The following is a 24,843-nucleotide window of genomic DNA, read 5'->3' as shown; positions in this document are numbered from 1 at the left end:
GATTTGACCCTGACTGCAACTGAGAACCATCGAAGGGTTTTATGTAGGGAAGGGGCATAATCATATTTTGCTTCTGAAAGATCTCTCTATCTACTCTGGAGGTTGGGAGGAAGAAACACCAATTAGGAGATGACTGTAATAGGCCGGAAGAAAAATGATGAAGGCTTGACATGAAGCAGAAGCTGTAGGAATGAAGTGAAGACGACCAATATAAGGAAAGGTTCAGAGGGAGGGGCTTCCAATTACAGAAAGAACTATGAACAGAGGCCAAAGAGGCCCTCATCTGAGGACAGAGGGGGAAGCTGAGCTGAACATTCCTGAAACGTAACTTCAGGAACTCCTATTTAATCTTGTGTTATCATCGAATTACAGGGAAACATAATATTCTTTATAATGATCATCCGTATGACCTACCACAGTCATGGACTTTGGACGGTTTTCTAATCTTCCTGGTCTGTAGGAAATAGAAATACAATAATGTTAAAAAAAAAAGATGTGGTGGTAAGGAACACTAAAATAGTGAATGTAGTGAACAAGTATGTTGCTATTTAATATAGTCTTTCCTTCATGTTCAAGGAGAAATTGTCATTTAGAATAGAACTATAAGACCCTAAAAGATTAAGATAAAGCTTTTCAGTATGTAATATACGGATCATTCTCACTGTAACTAAATAAATATATCGAGCCACAGTCTCATTACATTTTAACATTCTCACAGATTTACTTAGGCTAAAATTCTGGCTATGACTTGAAAACCTAACAAGTTTCCTTGAATGTGATAAAGATGTAGCGGCAAAATAAAACATCTGAGACTATTAAAGTGCTTGCTTTTATCTCCCTATTTCCCACTCCTTCCTCTATTGTACACAACTAGCAAAAGCAGCACCATAATTTTGAAATGATGCAGAAGGAGTCTAAAGCAATGCATGTCCCCACGCTGAGTTTCTGAGGTCAGTCGGTCAGTGGGAGGTTTCATGGACAGTGGTGGCTGAAGGCTGAGTAAGTCTTAAGTTTTCTCAGAAACAGCCTTGAGAGCTCTTCTGTTCCACCCCCTTGCTTCAAGGCCAAGCTACATCTAATGGGCCTCAAGTTCATTGTGAAAATAGGCCATGTTATTTACACAGTAAACAAATATCTAAACTAGTGAACCGTGTCAATTCATATGCAAATTTTCTTATTTTAAAATAATTCTAGAAGAAAATATTTCAGTTTCTCTCAGCAACTCAAAAGATTCAATCAGTTTAAATTAGCAATTACTGTAATATATCATGCATCAGATCATACTCTTTGACATTAGGGGGAAAAATTGTAGTTAATCTATTACTTTGCAAATACTAGTATATACATCTGCTAAGGGGTTTTGATTTTCAAATGGTATGTGGAACAAACAAACATGACCCATGATATAATCAAAATACAAATTTCATGTCTGTCTCCCCTTCTACTTTAGACTTTTTCACTCAAGGATGCTTTTCTGTTGCCATTGGCTGAACACCAAGCAGGCCCAGTGATTTTTTTGCTCACTTTTAAGGTAACAGTCAGTCCTCACTGTGAGGCATAAACAGTGTCAATTCAGTGAGCAGTACGTCCAGGCTTCAATATCAATCAATCCCTTCTTTAATCTTCATTCAAAAGTAGAACTTGGTGGCCACGGCCTGCCCGCAGAGGTCAGTTTCTGCCCTCTCTTTGCTCATAACCTCCTCAGGGAGGGAGGCGAAGCAAGGCAGTGGAACATTCTTACTTGGCTGGGTGGCTCCCGAATCTCTGGGCGTGGCAAATGGCCACAACTGATTCTCTCTCTGGAGCTTTCCTTTGCTAAAGAAGACATCTCATTTTCTTTGCTTCCCTTTGCTAAATAAGGACCTCTGTCCTCCAGTTCCCTGGACCGGGGCTGCTGCATCTCTCCTCCGGTGGTCACTTGATATTTCTTCATCAGCTCCCAAGAATTTGGTGTTCCCTTCCAGCTTCTTGCTGCTGGTAGCCCTCCAGGCAGCTTTGGGCAGAGCCCAAAATAACACAGCTCTCACCTGCATGGTTCTGAAGAAACTATGGAATACATGCTTTGTCCTGGTGACAATCTCAGGGAGAACAGACCATCTCAATAGGGCCCCCCTGTGCCCCCCTCTGCTGCACTTCCCAGCTTGTTTTCCATTTCTCAGGCGTGAGTGAGTTGCTGATCCTCTGTGTTTCCCAACTCTTAGCAAAAGCATTTCAAAGCTTTTTAAGGCATCCCCTGGAAATCCCCTCACAAGTCACTCGGTAAAAGAGGTAGAATTACTTGGGGATAATGGGAACTCACAACATGACAGAGTCAAAGAAATCTCTTCTCCAATCTTCCCCCATCTCCACACTTTTTATATATTGGATATGAGTCATGAAACAAGTTCTTTGAAATTTCCTTCAGAACCTCTGCACATGAGAAAACACACTCTGCTTTTGGGAACAAGTAAATGTTTTATTGGCACCAAAGACACTAGGCCAGGAACAGTCCCATTTTAACATCTACTACAATCTTAATCAACCCCATTAGGTTTGTGAATACACCTTGTAGCATCAAATACTGAGTCTTCTAAAATGATGTATTATAAGATTTAACATTAGTGTAAGGAAATCCTGTGATAAAATCTGGTCTGCTATATATTTAGACCAGAGTAAGCTGTGTTATTGTAGACAAAATCTTAGCTCAGAATCTTTATAGCATCTTCCTTAGAAGTGATCAGAAGTTCCATGAGGCCACAGAACCTGACTTTCCAATTCAGGTCCTACAAAAAACGTTTAGCAAGCAAGTTTTTATGCTAGGCAAAAACCCAAGTATTTCCATATAATTTACCTTCTTTATTTTAAATTGAGATAAGGAAAAAAGTTTTTTAATGTATTACTTATCATTATACATATATTCTAAAGTTAAAGACATTATTATTTAGAAAAAGAAAAAAAATCTTACCTTGGTTTTCTGGCTTTTTCTCTGGGCCTCCTAATTAAACCTTCCAAATATGTATTTCTTTCTTCTAAACTGAAAGAAGAAACAATTAAAAATTTATGAGTAACATTGATTATTCTAAACTAATATTTTGTTAGATTCATTGGAGGATTTGAGTAGATCAATTCAAATGGTGGTCTCGCTTTTTCCAGTTCATCCATCCATGTCATTATATGGGTATTTGGGATTCTTCTTAGCAACTCAAATTGTTTAATGAGTTTTTCCCTGGAATTAGAGGTTCCAGTGGTGATGAAGGAAAGTACACAGTAGTAAACCTATAGAGTGACATTTAGGTGTCTTCGTTTACACTGTGGATAGAGAATTGATCACTCTGTATGAGTAAATCCAACACGATTGTGGGGGTAACCTGTTAAAAACAAAACCCCTGAGCTGTGAACTGCTTTACCATGGGAAAACGTGTAACAGTGTTACAAGAAGGATCACAGTGTTTCGGTGGCCTGCTAGAGATTTGTGTTCTGTTTTTATGGCTTTTAGCAAAAGAGATCCTTATGGTTTCCCTTGCTGCCCCTAGAAGGGCAAATTCAATTAAAATAGTTTCCTCCCAAATTCACTTTCCCATCCAGAGAGGGAAATTAGTTTCTTGGGGCTGCTGTAACAAATTACCACAAACTTGGTGGCTTTAAACAACACACGTTGATTTTCCCACAGTTCTAGAGGTCAGAAGTCTGAAATCAGTTTCACTGGGCTGAGATCACAGTGTCGGCAAGGACGCGCTCCCTCCTGAGACTCCAGAGAACAATCCTTTGCCTTACGTTTCCCATCCCCTGCAGGCTGTCCTCATTCCTTGGCTCATGGTCCCTCATCGCATGGCCTTTTGTGCCCCTGCTTCCACGGTCACATTGCCTTTCTCTGTCATCAAATTTCTCTCTGCCTCCCTCTTGTATGGATCGTGATTGCATTTAGGGTTTAGGTGAATAATCAAGGATAATGGTGAGATGGAGATCTCAAGAACCCTAATCACATCTGCAACGTCTCTTTTGTCATGTAAGGAAACATTCACAGGTTCCAGATGTTAGATCTGGATATCTTTGGGGGTCATTAGACTGCTACGTAGGGCAAACAGACCCCTAGGGGATGGGAAATTCTATTGCAAGGCTTATAAGCTCAAATACTTATGGGAGAGTCAGGCAAGTATATGTCACGATGGAAGCCAGATAAATGTTCATTCCGACAAACCAGAGATCATATACCCCTTTTCCTAAAGAAAGAAGTTGCTATTCAGCTCTTGCCAACTGTTGCCATGTGGGAATGTTACAGCAATGATGCCAGATCTTATTTTTAAAGAAGAGAGGGAAATCTAAATTTTCACAGGAAATCGTCCTTTGGCAGTAATTCAAAAGTATTTTAAACCTCATATGGACCAAAAGAACACATCTGCCTCAAGATATAACTTATAGGCTGTTATTTTGAAACCTCTTCCTTATTGTCCAGAGCTTTCAGGCTTTTGTTTTCAAAGGGTAAAGAGGAGAAGTTGTCCAACTGAGGAATACATGACAATATTTATTAAATACATCCTCTGTATACCAAAAGCCAGCATCTATCATATCTTATTATCAGAGAAATGGCACGAAATAAATCTTTTGTATTTTGTGGTTCATTCTTCTCCTCCCCCTGGAAGGAGACTTGTAAATATGTTCCTTCAGACTGTGGCTAGTCTTTCCATGCTCTTAAGAGCAGTTTTTAGTTTTGATGAAATCCAATTGTCAAAATTTTACATTATGGATCATGCTTTTAGTGTCTTACCTAAATCACTGCCTAACCCCGAGGTCACATAAAATGTCTCATATTTTCTTCTAGAAGTTTTATACTTTTAGCACTTACATTTAGGTCTATTATCCATTTTGAGTTACTTTTGTAGGTGACACAAGGTATAAATCAAAGTTTGTTTTGTTTTATGTTTTTTTTGGTTTTGTTTGTTTTGCAATGGATTTCCAATAATTTCAGCACCATTTGTTGAAAACAGTATCCTTTCTCCACTTCATTGTCTTTGCACATTAGTTAAAAATCAGTCAAGTTGTTCAGTGCAGCCAGTTGAGTGTGAGCTATGGTTCAGAGAAGGTGTGTTTTAAAGTGTGCGTAAATCATCCTCCATCATGACAAGGCTCTGTTTCACACATTGCTTCTGATACACGGAAATTTCTGTTAAATAAAAACATTACTATGTGTCCTCATCCACCTTATTCACCAGATCTGGTACTGCGCGACTTCTGGCTCTTCCCCAAAGTCAAAATGATTCAGGACATGGAAGCAGCCACAACAGCGCAACTAAAGACACTCACAAAAGAGGACTTCCAGAACTGCTTCAGAAGTGGCTAGAAGGATGGGATAAGCATGTCCAAAGCAAGGGGAAGTGTTTTAAGGGGGATTAATGACAATGTGTCTTTTACTGTAATAAATTTTTAAATTTAAACATTCACTGTATTATTTGATCACACCTCGTACCTATGTCCAGGTCCCACCAGGTATTTTGGCTTATTTGGTCTAAGACTAAGGTGTGGGCGTTGGATATTTTTTTAAAGCACTCCAAGAAATTCTAATGAGCAGTCACTGGTGGCAACCTTTTCAATTAATTTTATAGAACTAAGACGCCAGGTCTCTTCTTGAACACAAACCAGATCAACCACTCGGCTAAAATATGAGTTTAAAAATATTTTACTTTTAAAAATAATTGGGGCAAAGCAATAAGGCCAAAGTAATGGTCTGATATTGTTTTTAAAATATGAGGTTATTCTTTGTTTTTATATTCATGAGCCATGATGACTGGGCCAAGTTTTCTTGGTTCTAAGCTAGGGAGGGGTCTAATTTTACTTCTCTTGAATAAACAATATCCCCTTTACCCCCTCTAAATTTAAAACTTGCCTGCATTACTCTGAAAAATGGGAAAATTGTTTTCACCATTCCTTCTTCTTAGAAACAATAGTGAAAAACAAAAGCAAACTCGGAAGATACAAATACCTACACTGTCTTTCAATTATCTTGTGGTAAGTAGCCCTATAGAAAGTTCATATTTGGGGGGGGGGGGGTTGCTTAAGCTCTAGAGATAGCCAGCACAGTGTAAATGAAATTGGAGGAAGGGTGGAGGAAAAAGCATATGAGAAATGAGGATAATAAATAAGTGGAAAAACTTTGCAGATTTTAAAAACACTAAGTTTGGAATGTTTCAAGCTGAATCACATTCTAATTAGAGAGCTTATTTGGTACTGATATATGTATGTATATTTCATTTGGTGTGCATTCAAAAACATTTTGTGAATAAATTCTAAACATTGCAAAGTTATTTTACTTGAATACCATGGCAATATCCTCTGAAGTTTTTTGGATGTTTCTCACTAATTCCTTCACCACCACCTCCGCCCCCTGAAATCAAAAAACACTTTGAGAAAGGAAGATTAAAATCTTATTGTTCAAGTAGTCCAGACATTATGCAAACTGAATATATTACTGAAGAAGGGTCTTAATTTATAAAACAGCCCATTTATCTTCTTTCTAGGAGCCTAAGAAAAATGAATTTAGCAAGCTAGAAAAGAAAATAACAGCAAATGTTTACAAAATTAAAAATTAAGCTTTTCAACTCACTGTGCAATCTGGGAGTGAGATATCTCGAGCCTTTGGTCAGCACATTTGATAATTTCTTCATATGATGTAATCTTGAAAAAAATAAGCTAAACAAATTATTCTTGGATAAATTCTAGAATTTTTATTTAATTTTATTTATTATTTTTGCTTTAAAAAAATCTCTACAAGTTAAAGTCCCATCAACGCAAGTTTTACAACAGGCAAAACATCTTCCTTATATTTTGAAATCAGAACTACGATTAGAGATGGAATTATATAATGTGTCTCTTCATCATGCAGAAAGTGAAGTGTCGAAAAATGGACAATTATAGCGTGTCAACCATGATCCAGTTGTCTTCCAGACAAGTCGTGTATATATCAAATAAGGGATACAGTCCATTTGGTTAAAGTTAACACAGTTTTTGAATGGCAAACTAGAACACTACGTTGGCAAGATTTATAATTACCCTCAAAATGAAGTAGCAATTCTAAAACCTGAAGCTGCTGACAGCAGAAGGATAGATACACACAATGTTCTTTGTTAGCTTTCAGCTAAAAGGCTAATGGGGACCTTAATGGGGACATTTTATAATGTCATTATAAAGTGGAAAAAAAATAAATATAAATGTGTTATATCATCCCTCAGATTCTTTTTAGCTCCAAAATTCTATTATTTTAACATTTGGCATAGTTAAAAGACAAATATTTCTGTAAGAAAATTTGTACCTTATTTATTAAGTTGCCTAAATGTTTTTGATACTTGTCATTTTCTTCAATGAGTCTGCTGCAGTGGTCTTCTTTTGACTCTAGAAGATTTCCCAATTTTGCAATCTATGTAGAAACATCAGTAAAAATACTAACCTGGAAATTTCCATGAAAGCATGGATGCTAAGAACAAATGAGAATGGTGAGCTACACTTTTTTCCAATATTCTCTCAAACTGAGCTGTACCAGAGGTTAATCGAGATTGTATGAACCAGATCCTAGTTAGATTGCACTTAGGATAGATGAGCAGAAATTATAATGTTTCAGCTTTCTCTTCAATTTGATACTATGAAACAGCTTTACAAATAATTAAACCCTGTTAGTGAATACAAATATTTATTCACCCCAAATCTTCACTACCTTCTTTCCATACGTAACCAATGTAGAGACATATTTGATTCTACCTGAAGTAAAGCACTGATGTTGTGCTTGATAGCGCATTTTCAGATTTGATAAATATTTTCACTTGCGTAAATGACCACAAGTTTTAAAAAAGGTTCAGCTCAATGTATGTCATATTCTGACTTATGGTCTAATTTATATTTGCAGAAAAAACATTAAACATTAAAAACTGGGGGTGGCCAGCTAGTTGATTGGAGTGCGGATAACACCAGGGTTGCTGGTTCAATCCCTGTGTTGGCCACTGTGAGCTGCGCCTTCCTTAAAAAATTTTAAAACTGTATTCTACAAGTCATATCTAGGATTAATTATCAAGAAAGGGTATTCACAAGTTCCTTTAGCAGTTACCTTTATTTTCAAAGCAATTACTCGTAAGTATATTTAAAACATTAGAAGATTGATGGACATTCTTCACATCGTTATTTAATGGGAATATTTGTCATTTTTCTTCTATATGAGTACATGTCTGTAGTGAAATATCCTCGAGGAAGCAATGGCAAAATAAATTTGCTACAGAAATAGCAACTTTCTTGTCTTTTCTCTCTTATGTAAATGAATGTGGACAATTTCATGTCAGTGGTCCTATTCCTCTGACTACATTTAAGGTAGGGAGTACAGATATTATTACCTCAATTTAACAGATAAAATCAAGGTGAAGAAAATTTAAAAGATTTTGGAAAGGATATGTCTAGAAGTGGAAAAGACACATTTATTCATTTATTAACCATTAATAAGGCCTTTTCCATTCTATTCCTTTGCATCTACTCACTACACCCTGGAGGGTGGAGTTCAACCATTCTTAGCTTCACATAATTGGTGACTTTTTACCGAAGTCACTTTTTATGGAATTCCTTCTCACTTCTGTTTTTCATTATAGATTTGATGGCACACTTTGAGTTTCATTAATGGCTTTCAAGATCAAAGTAATAGGGCCAGCCCAGTGGCTCAGGCGGTTGGAGCTCTGTGCTCCTAATGCAGAAGGTGGCCGGTTCGATTCCCACATGGGTCAATGGGCTCTCAACCACAAGGTTGCTGGGTTTGATTCCTTGACTCCCACAAGGGATGGTGGGCTGTGCCTTCTGCAACTAACAATGGCAACTGGACCTGGAGCTGAGCTGTGCCCTCCACAACTAAGATTGAAAGGACTGGGCCGGCCCGGTGGCTCAGGAGGTTAGAGCTCCATGCTCCTAACTCCAAAGGCTGCTGGTTCGATTCCCACATGGGCCAGTGGGCTCTCAACCACAAGGTTGCCAGTTCGATTCCTCGAGTCCCTCAAGACATGGTGGGCTCCGCCCCCTGCAACTAAGATTGAACACCACACCTTGAGCTGAGCTGCCGCTGAGCTCCCGGAGGGCTCAGTTGGTTGGAGCGCATCCTCTCAACCACAAGGTTGCCGGTTTGACTCCCGCAAGGGATGGTGGGCTGCACCCCCTGCAAGTAGCAATGGCAACTGGACCTGGAGCTGAGCTGCGCCCTCCACAACTAAGATTGAAAGAACAACTTGAAGCTGAACGACACCCTCCACAACTAAGATTAAAAGGACAACAACTTGACTTAGGAAAAAAAAAAAAAAGTCCTGGAAATACACGCTGTTCCCCAATAAAGTCCTGTTCCCCTTTCCCAATTAAAAAAAAATTAAAAAAAAAAAAAGAAAGGACAACAACTTGACTTGGAAAAAGTCCTGGAATTACACACTGTTCCCCAATAAAGTTCTGTTCCCCTTCCCCAATAAAATAAAATTCAATTAAATTAAAAAAATAAAAAGATCAAAGTAATAACCTTTTAAGTCCTCAGATTGAATTTTCTTATTTGCTAACCTCCTATTAAAGAAAGAATAAAAGACTTCTTAAAGAATATTTATATTAGAGATACAGGAATATCTCTGTAAGCAAATTTTTTGGGGTTTTCAATGAAAAAGAAATACAAAATTTTAAATTTTCTGCTAAAGAGTGTAAAGTTGAACGGCTACAGTACAAGAATATAATGGATAGGCAATAAATTGCACATATTTAAAGAGTGCAGTTTAAGTTTTTATATATGTATACAACTATGAAACCATCACCACAATCAAGATAGTGAACATACATATGCGTATCCATCACCACCCCCCTCACCAGTTTCCTTTTGCCTCCTGGTACTCCCTCCCACCTGCCTGCCTGTCTGCCCTGACTCCCATACTCTAACAGAAAGATCTGCTTTCTGTCATTATTGATCAGTTTGTATTTTCTAGAATTTTGTATAATGGAACCAAATAGTATTTACTTTTGTCTGGCTCTTTTCACTCAGAGTAATTATTGTGCGGTTCCCCTCAGTCGCATGTGTATCAGTCGTTCATCTTTTTCTTATTACTGAGTAGTGTGTCATTGTCTATGTATCCATTCATCTGTTGTAGACATGTGAGTTGCTTTCAGTTTGTGGCTATTACAAATAAAGCTACTAGGAACCTTCAGGTACACACCTTTGTATGAACATGTGCCTTCATTCCTTTTGGGCAGATACCTAAGAGTAGAATGATGGTAGGTGTATGTTTAACTTTTTAATAAACCACCAAAGTGGTTGTGCCATTTTGTATTCCCATCAGCAGTGCATGAGAGGTGTGATTACATCACATCCTCACTAATCCCTGGTATAGTCAGTCAGTTGTTTTTTGTTTGTTTTTTTCTTTAAGATCAGGGTCTGGATTTTACTGGGATATTGGGCTATTCGCCCAAACATTCCTTCCCAGCTTCCCGAACACTGGCTTCCCCTGGCAACTCGCAACTAAACATATTCTGTACCCTCATGGGTTCCACTGACTGATCAAACTGATCTTTGTCATCCACTCTCCCAGACACTCCTTCCTGAACTATGTCCCCTTCATAGTTTTCCCACCCCCTCAAGTCCCGGGAATGTATTTTGTCTCATCTTCTTTTAATTTTTGACCTCCTGTACCCATTCCTCCCACTCCCCGAGCCCTCTCTGACAATCACCAACAATCTGTTCTCTGTATCTATGAACTTGGGTTTTTTTGTTGTTGCTGTTTTTTGTATTTTTGGTTCCACATATAAGAGAAATCACATGGTGCTTATCTTTTACTGTCTGGCTTATTTCACCTCGCATAATGACCTTGAGGTCCATCCATGTTGTCACAAATGATAAGATATTATTTTTTATGGCTGAATAATAGATATATACCACAAATGCTTTATCCATCCATCCATCAATGTACAATTAGATTGATTCCATATCTTAGTTATTGTAAATAATGCTGCAATGAACATGGGGTGTAGATATCTTTTTGAGTTAGTGTTTTCATATTTGGATAAATACCCAAAAGTGGAATTGCTGGATCATATGGTAGTACTATTTTAATTTTTTGAGTTAATTTCCATACTGGTTTCCACAGTGACTGCACCTATTTATATTCCTACCAACAGCACACAAGATTCCCTTTTCTCCATATCCTTGCCAACACTTGTTATTTCTAGTCTTTTTTTTACATGCTTATTTTTATTTCACTTTTAAATTATTTTTCTTTTTTAAAGATTTTTATTAAAACATAGCTAACATACAATATATTAATTTCAGGTGTACACCATAGATATTCAACATTTATATATCTAAAGAAATGATCACCATAAGTCCAGCAACTATCTAACACCATACCATGCTATCACAACATTATTGACTGTATTTCCTGTGCTCTACATTACATCCCCAAGACTTATTTGTTTTATACCTGGAAATTTGAACTTCTATTCCCCTATGCCTTTCTCCCCTTTTTTAAACTTCTTCCATTATAGCTGATATTCAACATTATGTTAATTTCCAGTGTACAGCATAGTGGTTGGACATTTATATAATTTAAGAAGTGATCCCCCTGCCTAGTCTAGTACCCACCTGGAACTATACATAGTTATTATCATATTATTGACTATATTCCCTAGGCTTTAATTTATATCCCATGACTATTTTGTAACTACCAATTTGTACTTTTTAATCCCATCACCATTTTCACTCTGCCCCCACATGCCCTCCCATCTATCATCCCAATAAATCTAGTACCCATCTGACATCATACATAGTTATTACAATATTATTGACTATATTCCCTTTGCTATACCCTTCATCTCCGTGATTACTTTGTAACAACCAATTTGTACTTCTTAATCCCTTCCTCTTTTTCACCTACTCCTAACTTCTGTCCCATCTGACAATCATCAAAATGTTCTCTGTATCTATGAGTTTCTGTTTTGTTTATTTTGTTCTTTAAATTCCACATATAAGCAAAATCACACTGCATCTGTCTTTCTCTGACATACTCCACTCAGCACAATACCCTCTAGGTCCATCCATGTTGTTGCAGATGGCAAGATTCCCTTCTTTTTTATGGCTGAGCAATATCTCATTGGATATCTGCACCACCTTCTCTTTATTCATTCATCATTCAGGGACACCCAGGTTGCCTTCATATCTTGGCTATTGTAAGTAATGCTGCAATGAACCTATGGATGCACACATTCCTTCAAAGTACCATTTTGGTTGGTTTTGTTAAGTACCCAGAAGTAGGATTACTAGGTCCTTCTTTGTCTCTTGTTTGTTTTCTTTGTTTTAAAGTCTATTTTGTCTGGTGTAAGTATTGCTATCCCAGCTTTTTTTGTTGTTGTTGTTTCCACTTTCATGAAATATCTTTTTCCATCTTTTTATTTTCAGTCTCTGTGTGTCTTTCAATCTGAAGTGAGTCTCTTGTAGGCAGCATATGTATGGGTCTTGTTTTGTTATCCATTCAGCCACCCTATATCTTTTGATTGGATCATTTAGTCCATTTACATTGAAAGTAGCTGTTGATAGATATGTAGTTATTGCCATTTTATTACTCATACTCTCTCTCTCTCTCTCTCTCTCTCTCTCTCTCTGTCTGTCTATTTATTTATCATCTTTTAAAAAGTCCCTTTAAGATTCCGTCTAAATGGTTTGGTGGTTGCCAGAGGGTAAGGGGGGTGGGGGATGGGGGGTGCGAGATGAGGGTAAGGGGGATCAAATATATGGTGATGGAAGGAGAACTGACTCTGGGTGATGAACGCACAATGGGATTTATAGATGATGTAATACAGAATTGTACACCTGAAATCTATGTAATTTTACTAACAATTGTCACCCCAATAAATTTAATAAAATAAAATTAAAAAAAAAAAAGATTCCGTCTAATACTGGTTTGGTGGTGATGAACTCTTTTAGCTTTTTCTTGTCTGGGAAGCCCTTTATCTGTCCTTCAATTCTAAATGATAGTTTTGCTGGGTAGAGTAATCTTGGTTGTAGGTCTTTGCTTTTTATCACGTTGAATATTTTCTGCCAATCCATTTTGGCCTGCAAAGTTTCTGTTGAGAAATCAGTTAACAGTATTATGGGAGCTCCCTTGTAGGTAACTGCTTTTCTCTTGCTGCTTTTAAGATTCTTTCTTTGCCTTTAATCTTTGGCAGTTTAATTATAATATGCTTTGGTGTGGGCGTCTTTGGGTTCATCTTGTTTGGAACTTTCCATTCTTCCTGGGCTCGAATATCCATTTCCTTCACCAGGTTAGGGAAGTTTTCTGTCATTATTTCTTCAAATAAGTCTTCAATTCCTTGCTCTCTCTCTCTCCTCTTTCTAGTAACCCTATGATGCAAATGTTGATACACTTGATGTTACCCCAGAGATCCCCTAAACTATCTTCATTTTTTTTTTCTTTTTGCTGTTCTGTTTGAGTGTTTTCTGCTACCTTATCTTCTAAATCACTGATTAGATCCTCTGTTTCATCTAATCTACTGTTGATCCCCTCTAATGTATTCTTCATTTCTGTTATTGTACTATTTCTGATGGGTTCTTTTTTTATATTTTCTATCTCCATTTTTATGTTTCCTATCTCTTTGTTGAAGTTCTCCCTGAGCTCACTGAACATCCTATAGCCAGTGTTTTGAACTCTGCATCTGATGGATTGCTTGCTTCTATTTTGTTTACTTCTTTTTATGGAGCTTTGTTCTTTTATTTGGGGCATGTTTCTTTGTCTCCCCATTTTGGCTGCCTCCCTGGGTTTGTTTCTATGTATTATATAGGGATGCTATATCTCCCTGTCTCAGTAAAGTGGCCTTAGATAGTAGGTGTTCTGTGGGGCCCAATGGCACAGTCTCCCTGGTCACCAGAACCGGGCGATGCAGTTGTGTCCCTTGTATGGGTTGTGTGTGCCCTCCTGTTGTAGTTGAGCCTAGGTTGCTGTTTGCACATCAATGGGGGGGGAATTGACCCTCGGGCTGGTTCACTATGAGGACTGACCGTGACTACAGTAGAGGAGCTGTTGTGCAGGGGCTGACCATATGGAGCAGGATTCACTTTAGCAGGGCTCTGGTACTTGCCCCCTCTGCCCTTTGGGTATATCATCCTTGGAGATGGCAGGTGGGGCTCTGGCTTGTTCTGAAGCTGACCACCAGGAGTGCCAGCCCCAGGGCCTCCTGTGAGGGGACCTGCTGCAGGCCAAGTTCAGCTTCAGCCTGTACCCTGCGTAGTGCCACCTGGTATAAGTCACAAAGCAATCTGCAGATGGCTGCCACATATACTGGGCTTGGAGGTGCCTTGAGAGTCCAAGCCATGAACCAAGGCTGGCTGCAGCTAATGCTGGACTTAGGGCTGCTCAGCCAGAGGTACAGGACATACAGAAGCCAGATGATGCTTGTTTGGGGTTTGTGAACTTTTGAGAGATTTTAGGAAAATATGCAACATGAGTCAAGACAGTCTGTTTATATGGAAAAGCCACTGGAAGGGGCTTGAGTGCGCCAGAAAGTTGGGTGGGGTGTGGTCTTAGGGAATCACCAGGGTGGAGTGAAAGACCGGTACTAGCCAGGCTGATGGAGAGTCAGCTATGGTGGCTGCCCACATCTGCACGCTGGGTGCAGGAAGGGCTTAACAAAGAAACAATTGCTTCCACCAGCTCCTCCACTGGGAGAAAGCTGCCCCTCTAGCCCTCACTCTGAAGCCAGACAGTTCAGTTCCACCCCTTATGTCCCTGGCACTTTTTAAGCTGCTGCCCCTGCACTAGAGCTCAGAGCAAGTGAATCCATCTGCTGGTAAATCAGTACGCAGTCCCTTTAAGAGGAGTGTCTGGGTCTACAGCTGCCCTTGTTTCACTCAGCCACAATCTCTGCTGGTTTTCACAGCTAGAAATTGTGGGGACTTCTCTCCCTGGCACTGGAACCCTGAGCTCAGGAGCCTGGTATGGGGCTGGGACCCCTCACACCTCTGGGAGGGGGCTCCACAGCTGAGATATCCCCCCGATTTTGAATAGTCACAAGCAGGTGTGGGACCAAACCATTCTGTGTCTCTGCGCTTCCTACCAGTCTTGATGTGGCTTCTTCTTTATGTCCTTAGTTGTAGAACTTCAGTTAAGCTAGACTTCAGGCCATTTTCAATGATAGTTGTTTTGTAGTTTAGTTGTAATTTTGATGTGGTTGTGAGAGGAGGTAAGCACAGTGTTTACCTACTCTGCCATCTTGACTGGAAATCCAGTGTTTCAGTTTTTAATCTTCAACTGTTCCATAATAATGGCTAAAGAATATCTTCTGTAAAACTGGTTAAAGAACATCGTATTTTTATTAAAAGGTTCATATTTTAAAGATGGGATTTAGGAGGAACTTGAGGGATCATTACAAAAAGCCCAACTTAAACCCTGAACATCAGTGCTGTTGACTGGACAACAAATCTCTGATTTTCATGTCCCTTATCCAGGGCTTCTAGGAGACATTCCAGGTGACATTTTATACTCAACAGTTAAAACATCCAAAATGCTACAGCCAGCCAGAAGGTAAAGTTGGATCAAGGACCCTGTCTCAGCATGGAGGAGGTCAGAAGGTGAATGGAGCAGACAGCAGAATCAGAATTGTGAAGAACCAAAGGTGAGGGGTCAGAAGGACCACAGAAAACCACATGACAAAGCATCTGAGGAGGTTTGAGCCATCAAATTTAACTCTAGGAGACTGAGTCTTGTTGGCCTAGTGTTCCTTAGAGAATGAGAAGTGAGCCTTCTGGAGCACACTTCTGCATTTCAAAAACAAAAAAAGGAAAACAAAACATTTTTTATTTTGGAAAATTCCAAACTCATACAAAAATAGAGACAATTCCAAACTCATACAAAAACCTCCCAGTATAATGAACCTCCCATTATTTCAACAATTATCAACATTTTTCCATCTGTCTCCAACCACCCAACCACCCCTACCCTCCACCCCACCTCCCCAAACACACACTCTCACTCTGCCACCTTTTTGTTTTCCTGGAATATTTTAAAGCTAGCTATGGGGACAGAGCCCCAGAAAGTAGTTTACAGACTCTCGGCCTCACGTGGAAGGGTGCTGGCTCGGGTGGTGAATGGCCGACGGCTGTGGCTGATTGGCCGTCGGCTGTGGCCGGTTAGCCGATTGGCCGCTGGTATAACTGCTGCGACTACGGAGGATTGTGGAGGAGCCGAGCAGAGCCGAAGAGAGCGGAAGAGGAGGGCCGAAGAGAGCGGAAGAGGAGAGCCGAGAGAGAGGAACAGAGGAGAGAGTGGAGAAGAGTCGTTGGTCGGTCAGTTGGCGGAAAGGCTGACGGCAGGTCGGCGTCCGGTGGGCCCAGCCTCCAGTGAGACCGTGGTGGTATGGCTCCCCTACCTATGGCTCCGTGGGTGTTCCTTTTCGGCCTCACCATATCCTGCGTTCTTGTGTGGGGAGCGGGAGCAGAGACCCCGCAGGCCACCCCGCCTGAAAGATGGCGCGGTGAGAAGGCCTCCGCGCACGACAAATGGCGCAGCGAGCAGGGTCTCCCGCACGACACTAGCCTAGTCATCATCTTAATTCACTCATAAATACTTTTCAATATGTATCACTAACAGATAAGGGCTATTAAAAACACACTGATACCACTATCACATCTATTAAGATTAATAATTTCTTAATATTATCTAATACCCAGACTGTATTCAGTTTTCTGATATTATCTCAATATCTTTTTATAGTGGGTGTGTTCAAATCAGGATCTACACAGATTTCGCACACTGCATTTGGTTGATTTGTCTCTTAATTATCTAATCTCTTTTAGTCTATGACAGCTATTTCTCTTCTCTCCCTCCCTTTCTTCATGCCCAGTGTTTATTGATTAGAATTTTTCACATTTTCACATGGATTTGTTCTCATGGTACCACTTAATGTTTCTTTATCCACTGTCAACTGGTAATTATGTCTAGAAGTTTGTTTTCAGATCCAGTTGATTTGGTGAGACTACTTCATAGACAATGCTGTGTGCGTCCTCCTGCATCACTTCAGGGGGCACAGGTCTGCTTGTCTCACCACTGGTGGTGCTGTGATTGATCAGTGGGCTCAGGTATTTATCAGTCTGACCCATTCATTTGAAGTTCCCTATCAGTCTTGAACTTAAAGGTTTAGCAGCCATTATATTTGCCTAGATTCCTTACTTTATTCAGAGGTACAAAATATAATTTTCTAAATGCATCTTGTCTTCCGTTTTTAATAACTTACTTTCTTCAGTGAAGAACTCTCTCTCATCAGTTATCTGGTTTCTCTGAGATACGGTTTGTACAAGAAAGACTGAAGCACATTTTAAAGAGTGTGTCTGACACACTTCCATTTGTGTCCTTTTCCTCATCCCACCTTCCCAGTGCTGGGAAGATTCAGGTCCACTCTTATCATCTTTTATGCCTGACACACAGAAGCTAATGAATGACAGAACTCATTGAGTGCTCTCATCTAACTCTATGCTCAGATTTTACTAGTCTTCAGGGCCCAACTCCCATCCCCTTCACAACATCTTCCATGATTGTCCCACTTGGATGTCATCTGTTCCTCTGAACTCCAGTTCAGAAATGTCACCAAACATTTCCTCTCTTAGATGCTAGACACTGTATAAGAAACTTTTCCTTTCCTCCTTGTGAATAGTTATTTATGTATTTTGTCTTCTTTTCTAGATTCCCTAGAAGCAGAGACTATGTTTAATTTAGCTTTCTATATCCATAGTGACTAGCAATTCTTAATATTTGATGAAAAATCAATAATTACTTATTTAGTGGAAAAAAATAATAATGAATTGGAAAAGAAGAAACCTTTTAAGCCCTCAGCAATGGACTTTTTCTTCTTTTAAACATAAATGGATATGTATAAATTTAGTGCAGAATGCTGATTTTTAATAATTTAGAAACATGATAGACTTCTTTAATTAACTGCTATTAAAAATGTTAATTAATCACCTTTTCATTAAAGTGGGATCCAACTGGATTGTAACTGTAACTATCTAGATACCAAGATCATGTTTCCATTTTCTTCTAACATATTTTTCCTGTTTTTATCTGCCTTAATTTTTTTGCAGCTTTATTGAGATATAATTGACATATACCATTGTGTAAGTTTAAGGTGTACAAAGTATTGATTTGATACACTTATATCCTGCAAAATGATTACCACCATTGTAATAGTTAATTTCCATGAAGTCACATAATGACCATTTCTTTTCTGTGCTGATGCCTTATCTTTAGATGCCATCTAAAGTAAATGACGAGTGCTGTTTCCCAAAGCACCCTTTAATCATGGTTGTTATAAACAGCTACTGCTATAAGAATGGTGGTAGCATATGCAACAGTATAAATATGCTTCATTCACTATGAAACATTGCACACATTTGTTGATTCCTACATTTTGAAAAAAATTAATCTGATTAGTCTAAACAGAAATCAGATGGAATAATACGTAAAATTTCAAAACCTGAAAATGCCAACTTCAATTCTATACTTTGTGGATGAATAATACTGCCACAATGTCAGCGTGTGACCATTTTAATGTGCAAAACTTTCATAGGCTGATAATTTCTCAAACTTGTTAACAAAATGGTGTTATGTATAAAAATGAAAGCAAAGTAGCAAAAGGTCTTTCTTACCAAGAAATCAAGCTTTTCGTTTAGACTGTGGTACTTATCCAGTTTGGCTCCCAATAAGAGTGGTACATCTCTGACATTTTTGGCTTCATTTGAATCCAAGTCTGTAACCTGAGATTAAACATATTTGTGCTCACTTCTACTACTTTCACACTCTTTAGAACATTTGACAATAAATACGTTATCAGTTAAACAGTCAGAGATCTTCAGTGGCTTGAATAATAGAATTATAGAACTTATAGCTAGAATGATTTACACAAATTTACCAAAAGAATATAAACACTTGAAATTGTATTTTTGTAAGTTAAAGACAGTACATAGATGTTAAACTCACCTCAGTAACCTGATCTTGAAATGCTTTTTCATTAGCAATTATCTCTTTAAACGTTGTGATTCTGTCTTTATGTTTCAGTAGCTAAGAAAAAAGGCATTTTATAATTCAGAGAAGGAGAGGAAATAAAACTATGATCTATAATATTTATAATAAAATTATTAAACCATGCACAGTCCAATACTTGCTCTCCAAAGATACACTGTTTTTACAGCTCTTGTCCAGAAAAGATTCACACAGCAGGTCTAAGGCTGCTCTCCTTAGAAAGGCCTGCCAGCCAGGCTGCCCCCTGACTGGCATCTGGGAACTTTGATTGTGGGAGGGTTTCCATCATTCCCTGATAGGAATGGCTCAGTGTGCCTAACCTATTTGTATAAAGACTGTGGTTTATGCTGAACACCTCTTTCTACCTGGAGGGTCTGGAAGTTTTGGTACGTGTTGCCTATGTGAACAACCCTCAGTGAAAACCCTGGGCACTGAGTCTCAAATGGGCTTCCTGAGTAGACAGCATTCCACAAGTGTTGTCGCAGCTCACTGCTGTGGGAATGAAGCACATCTTGTGTGACTCCACTGCGAGAGGACTCTGGAAAGCCTGAGCCTGGTGTCCTCTGGACTTTGCCCCATGTGCTTCTTCCCTTTGCTGATTTTGCTCTGTGTCCTCTCACTTTAATAATGCATCATAACTGAGTACACTGTAAGCAGAGTCCTTGCGAATCACTGAACCTGGGTGTGGGCTTGGGGTCTCCAGGGAGCTTATCCTAAACTAGTATTCTATTGTTTTTACAATAAGGTTACTAAAATTCTTCTTTAAAGAATAAAAAAAAACTAGCCAACTTTTTCTAGATGCAACTTAAAATCATTTCTTATTTGTTCATTGTTCCTTCATTATACTCCAAGTATCAGTGAGGTAAAGCGTGCTGACAGAATATTTTTTTATTATGAAAAATTTCAATTATTTAAAAAAAATGGAGAACTTTAACAAATCTCATGTAACTATCACCCAGCTTCAACTATTAACAGCTTATTATTATTATTTTTTATTAGTTTCAGATGTACAAAACAACATAATAGTTAGACATTTACATGCCAATCTTGCATCATTTATACTCCCAACCACTTCCTTCTCCCTCCACCCCCATTCACCAAATCAAGTCAGAGATCATATTATTTCATCTGCCAATATTTCAGTAATTGCACAGAAATTTACAAAAAAACCATAAATATCTGAAATTGTACTTCTGTAACATCCTGCACCAATCCTCAACTGGGCTTATGTTTGAAGGCTGGTTTAAGAAGTGGAGGCCAGTAATTTCTGTGCATGTTTGTTTATTTCTTGATCCTTTTCTCTACAGGTTAGTTAGGAGACAAAGACATTCCCCAGAAACCTGCAACAAATTTTCTATTCACCTCACTTCAGAGAAGTAATTTCCTGTAGTACAGGACTGAATTTGTTATAGTGATCCAGGATTCCAGATTTGAATGTTTCTATACCTTTAACCAGATAAATTTGTCATTTCTCTATTCTCAGATTAAAAACTGCACAAGTTAATATACTGTTATCATCTTCCCTATTTAACTCACTCTTATTTTTATCCCTTAATCTCTGTAGCACCAAGAAAAGAATAACTGAAAAAATTTCAGGAGCCTCTTCCTTTACCCTTGTATCCAGTTTATCCATTATTCCAAGTGATAAAGTTAGAAATCACTACAGAAATATCAAAATACACTATTCTTCAGGAATCACTAATGACATGCAAAAGTGAAAAAATAATCATACCAATTTTTGGGTAGTTGAACAAAACTTTCTTATACAGACTTCCATTACAAAATAAGTTAAATGTTGAACAATGTATCTCCTTAGTGAGGGCTACAGTGAAGCTAATCTGGTCCACAAAAACAATTATTTTTAAAAAATCCAAATTTTAGGAGTTTCCTTCTACTTTTACATTACCTTTGACTACTATTTTCATTAAAAATGATACAATTTTTAGAATGCAGAATACATACAGTACCTCTTCATCTAAATTTTTCCTTTTAAGATAGAAGCTCTTCAACTTTTGTACCACTGTGTCACTCACTTTCTCACTCTCTTTGAAATGTTCAGCATCAGGACTGTTGGTACCCTAAGGGTAACAGTTTGAGAAGCTGGATTAATATTTTTTTCAGTAAAGCTAAAAGGAGGAAGGACAAAACACAAATGAAACAAAATAAGTGACCCTCTCAAAATAAGTAACCAAATCAAAGGAGGTAAAATAATATTGAACCCAACTCTTGAATTACTCATCATAAGACATCCAGTATAGGGTTAGTGTGAAAGAATTCATATAGATTTAACTTGTATATAATTATTATTGGGACAGATTAGTATACTCGCAGGGAGGTTAAGACGCATCTCTAATAACCATACACACTCATCATTCATACCCGCATTCCCTCTTAGCCTAGTCGATTTATGAATTAAAATTTTAGACAAAATGTTGTACTGACACTAGAACAATCAGACATGCTCAACAATACTGAAACTCTAGGTATTTTCAGGGTACCCAGATGAAGGTACTTGTACCAATATAATCCAAGGGTCACAAGTGCACACATTGGAGTCAGACTGCCTGGGTTTGTATCTGAGTTCTGCCATTTAACCACAAGTGAGACTTTGGATAAGAAACACAACTATTCTAACCCTGGTTTGTTTTTCCATGTTAAAAAAAAGAGCTGATAATATAAAGAATGGTATAAGAAATAATCCATGAAAAGCAAGAACAGTAAACTTAAATGGCTCCAAAGACAGGTTGGGAACTCAGCAAATAGTTGAGTGTCTGTCAGGAGCTCAACGTGCGTTAGGTACAGAGTATACAACATACCAAGTCTCCCATCTTGAAGGCTTACATTTCAGTGCTGTGGGAGACACAGAATAAGCAAATATAACATTTGTGTGGCATGGGATGAGATCTACTAGGAAGATCTATATACTCCATCAGTGAGAGGTCTGGTAGAGAAGCAGCAACCAGCAAAGAAGACTGAAAACAGCAGCCTCCAGTGAGATGGGAGAAAACCAAGCAAATATGGTGAGTAAGCAAATGTTTGAGGGGCAGGGTCGGGTGAAAAGGTTTGCAGCAAAGAAGAGTCTGTGCCACATTCAAATTCCAATATTTAAAAACAAAACTTTAGGCAGATACAGTCTGTGGGCCACCACTTTGTGAACTCTGCATAAAACACTTAGCTCAGTTTCTAGCATTCAATAAAGGCTAGTATTTAACAAATTTTTGCTAGAACAAAATAGAAATAAGGTTTGTGTTGCTTCAAGAACATCACAAACCCATGCCCTGCAACTTTGGCTCAGATGAATACACTTAAGATCAAAGAAATGTACCATAATAGAAAGAAAGTGGAAGAGAGAGCTAATTTGAGAAACTATCAAGTGTCCCGTCCTTTAATATGTTCTCTCATTAAATGTAGTGCTTGTGACTCCCAGGGCAGCAGCAAGTATCATTTCCCTTATTTAAGATGAGGGAACTAAGGCTGAGAAAGGTGAAGGTACTTGGCCAAGTGACACAACCGGGAAGTGGAGAAGTCAGGATTTGAACTCACCCGACACTAAATTCATTTTTCATTCTACTAACATACACAGCTCCACAGCGCCCTCCCCCGCCCAAGGGCTGGCTCTGTTTGGGTAAACAGCTCATTAATGTCAACAATCGCTAATCAGCAGGAGCAGACTGACTCCGAGTACAAGACTATTGCTCTCAGAGAGCTTTCCTGAAACGTGGGTTTCAGGTAATGAAGGGTTTCACCTGATGTCTTTATTTTTTCTCTTATTACGTTCCCTTGCTGTAGACTTCTGGAAATTATGTGTTGAAGAAAAATAAATAGGAAGAAGCAGCAGGGGGAAGGAAAGGATGACAGGTTTGACCGGTTGGTTTAAAGGTCCCTGTTTTGTCTTCCATTTTTTTCTTTTACAACTTAATTCTGTCACTTTCCATTGCCTCTTTTGGTTTTCGATTTTTCTATCCCCCAATAAAAAATATGAATTTTTTTTATTTTTTTTTTTATTACCTGGCATGTGAGAAGTCCTACTGTCAGAGCCAGAAGATTGTGGATTTTGGAGGCCAGCTGAGAATTTTTCACATTTAGGGGATTCAGGCTCTCTCCTTCACAAGGTGAACAATTCAGGAACAAATTAGAATGTATCATCTTTGCATCCTATGTGTACACAATTCAGGTTTGTCACAATAAAGACAAAGAATCTGGATTACTTTTTAAGTAAAATGCTGGGTAAAATACCATTTTTAAAACTGCTGAACAGTGGTTTGCAAATTTTTTGATTCCCAGGACCCCTTTATAACTCCTAAAAATTACTGTGGACCTCAACAACCTTTTGTTTATGTAGGTTATATCTATCAATATTTATTGCATTAAAAATTACAACTGAGCACATTTAAAAATATTTGTTTACTAATCCATTTAAATAACAATAAATCTATTATGTGTCAATATAAATAACAACTTAATTTAAAAATTACCACATTTTCCAAACAAAAATTAGTGAAAAGAGTGGCACTATTAACATTTTTTGCAAATATTTTTTGCTGGCTCAATAGAAAGCAGCTGGATTCTCACATTTGCTTTACACATTGTATCAGCCATGAAAACAATTACAGCATCACATGTCATATAGTTTCTGGAAACTCCACTGGATACTTGTGAAAGAATGACGAGTGAAAAATACAATAACGTCTTCATATTACTATGAAAATACTATTGACCTCACAGATACTCCCAGACCACACTTTGAAAAAACAGACCTAGAGTTAATGAAAAGCAAAACCAAAAGCAGGGTAAGAATGATTTGGGGATATTAAAGAAATGGATTAGTCAAGATAGAACAAAGAACTTTACTGTTTGTTTTAAAGAAAGCTCAAGAAAAATATTATACACTGTGATAAACTTCTGTACAGCTACACTAATTCATTCAGAGTTTACCAACTCAAAATTTGTCATGATTTGGTTAGCAGCTCGATTTAAGGTCATCTTTGCTTAGGTTAGTGGTTCTCAAAGTGAGCTCCCTGGACCAGCAGCATCAGTGAGATGAAGAGCTTGTTAGAAATGCACATTATTGGGCCCCACCGCACACCTACGGAATCAGAAACTCTGAGGTGGGCCCCAACAATCAGCATTTTCCAGCTTGATGAATGCTAAGATTTGGGAACCACTGGCTTAGATAATCCTTCCTTTGTTCTGGAGAAAAGATCACAGAGAAAAAATTTTAAACATAGAGAATAATATTTTCCTAAGAATCATTAAACATAATAGAATTATTTACTTGTAAATAATACTTACATGTACCGATTACAGATTCATGAAAGAGTCCACTAAGGACATCTTCAAGGCAACATTTCAGCTCAGATCAAATTATTATAACAAATACAAAAGTAAATTTATACATGTTTCTAGCTCAGATTAGCCTTCTTTCCAAATGGAAGTAATAAGATCGTATCATTAAGTATTTTAAGGTGGACCTACACAACTGAAATAGATGTGTCCTGGCTTGTGAAAATTATCACTACCAGGTTGTCTGCCAAAAAAGCCATCTGAATTACAGAGAATACGAAATTACAGCCTTTCCAAAAATATTGATATGAGGCTCTCACGCTGTTTTTAACCGATATTAACTAGACTTATTGTGGTGATCATTTTGTAATATATACAAATATCGAATCATTATGTTGCACACCTGAAACTAATATGTTTTATCTCAATTTTATCTCAATAAAAGTGTCTATAATTTTACAAATTATTATGTGATATAATATAGGTTTTACCTTGTAAACCAAATATGCAATTTTATTATTCATTTTTATTGTTGAATAGG

General features: G+C 38.1%; 1 protein-coding gene across 1 annotated transcript in view; it reads right to left on the bottom strand.

Moving 5' to 3' along the window:
• Window positions 1-366: 366 nt before the first annotated feature.
• The window catches only part of CAGE1 (cancer antigen 1), a 36,588-nt gene continuing 12,111 nt past the window's right edge, over window positions 367-24,843 (bottom strand). Inside the window, exons 4-11 of the mRNA XM_088789815.1 lie at window positions 23,028-23,174; window positions 20,987-21,097; window positions 18,978-19,058; window positions 18,647-18,754; window positions 7,283-7,387; window positions 6,578-6,648; window positions 2,945-3,013; window positions 367-454 (exon numbers count right to left, since the gene is read on the bottom strand). Of these exons, the coding sequence (XP_088645941.1) occupies window positions 367-454; window positions 2,945-3,013; window positions 6,578-6,648; window positions 7,283-7,387; window positions 18,647-18,754; window positions 18,978-19,058; window positions 20,987-21,097; window positions 23,028-23,174 (780 nt within the window). The remainder of the gene's footprint in view (window positions 455-2,944; window positions 3,014-6,577; window positions 6,649-7,282; window positions 7,388-18,646; window positions 18,755-18,977; window positions 19,059-20,986; window positions 21,098-23,027; window positions 23,175-24,843) is intronic.

Source organism: Rhinolophus sinicus, chromosome 14 (genome assembly GCF_057876585.1).
Source record: "Rhinolophus sinicus isolate RSI-liver-muscle chromosome 14, RSI-T2T, whole genome shotgun sequence".
In the NCBI taxonomy this organism is placed as follows: Eukaryota; Metazoa; Chordata; class Mammalia; order Chiroptera; family Rhinolophidae; genus Rhinolophus; species Rhinolophus sinicus.
The sequence above is the reverse complement of the archived record's forward strand: the minus strand, read 5'-3'. Positions and strand labels throughout refer to the sequence as shown.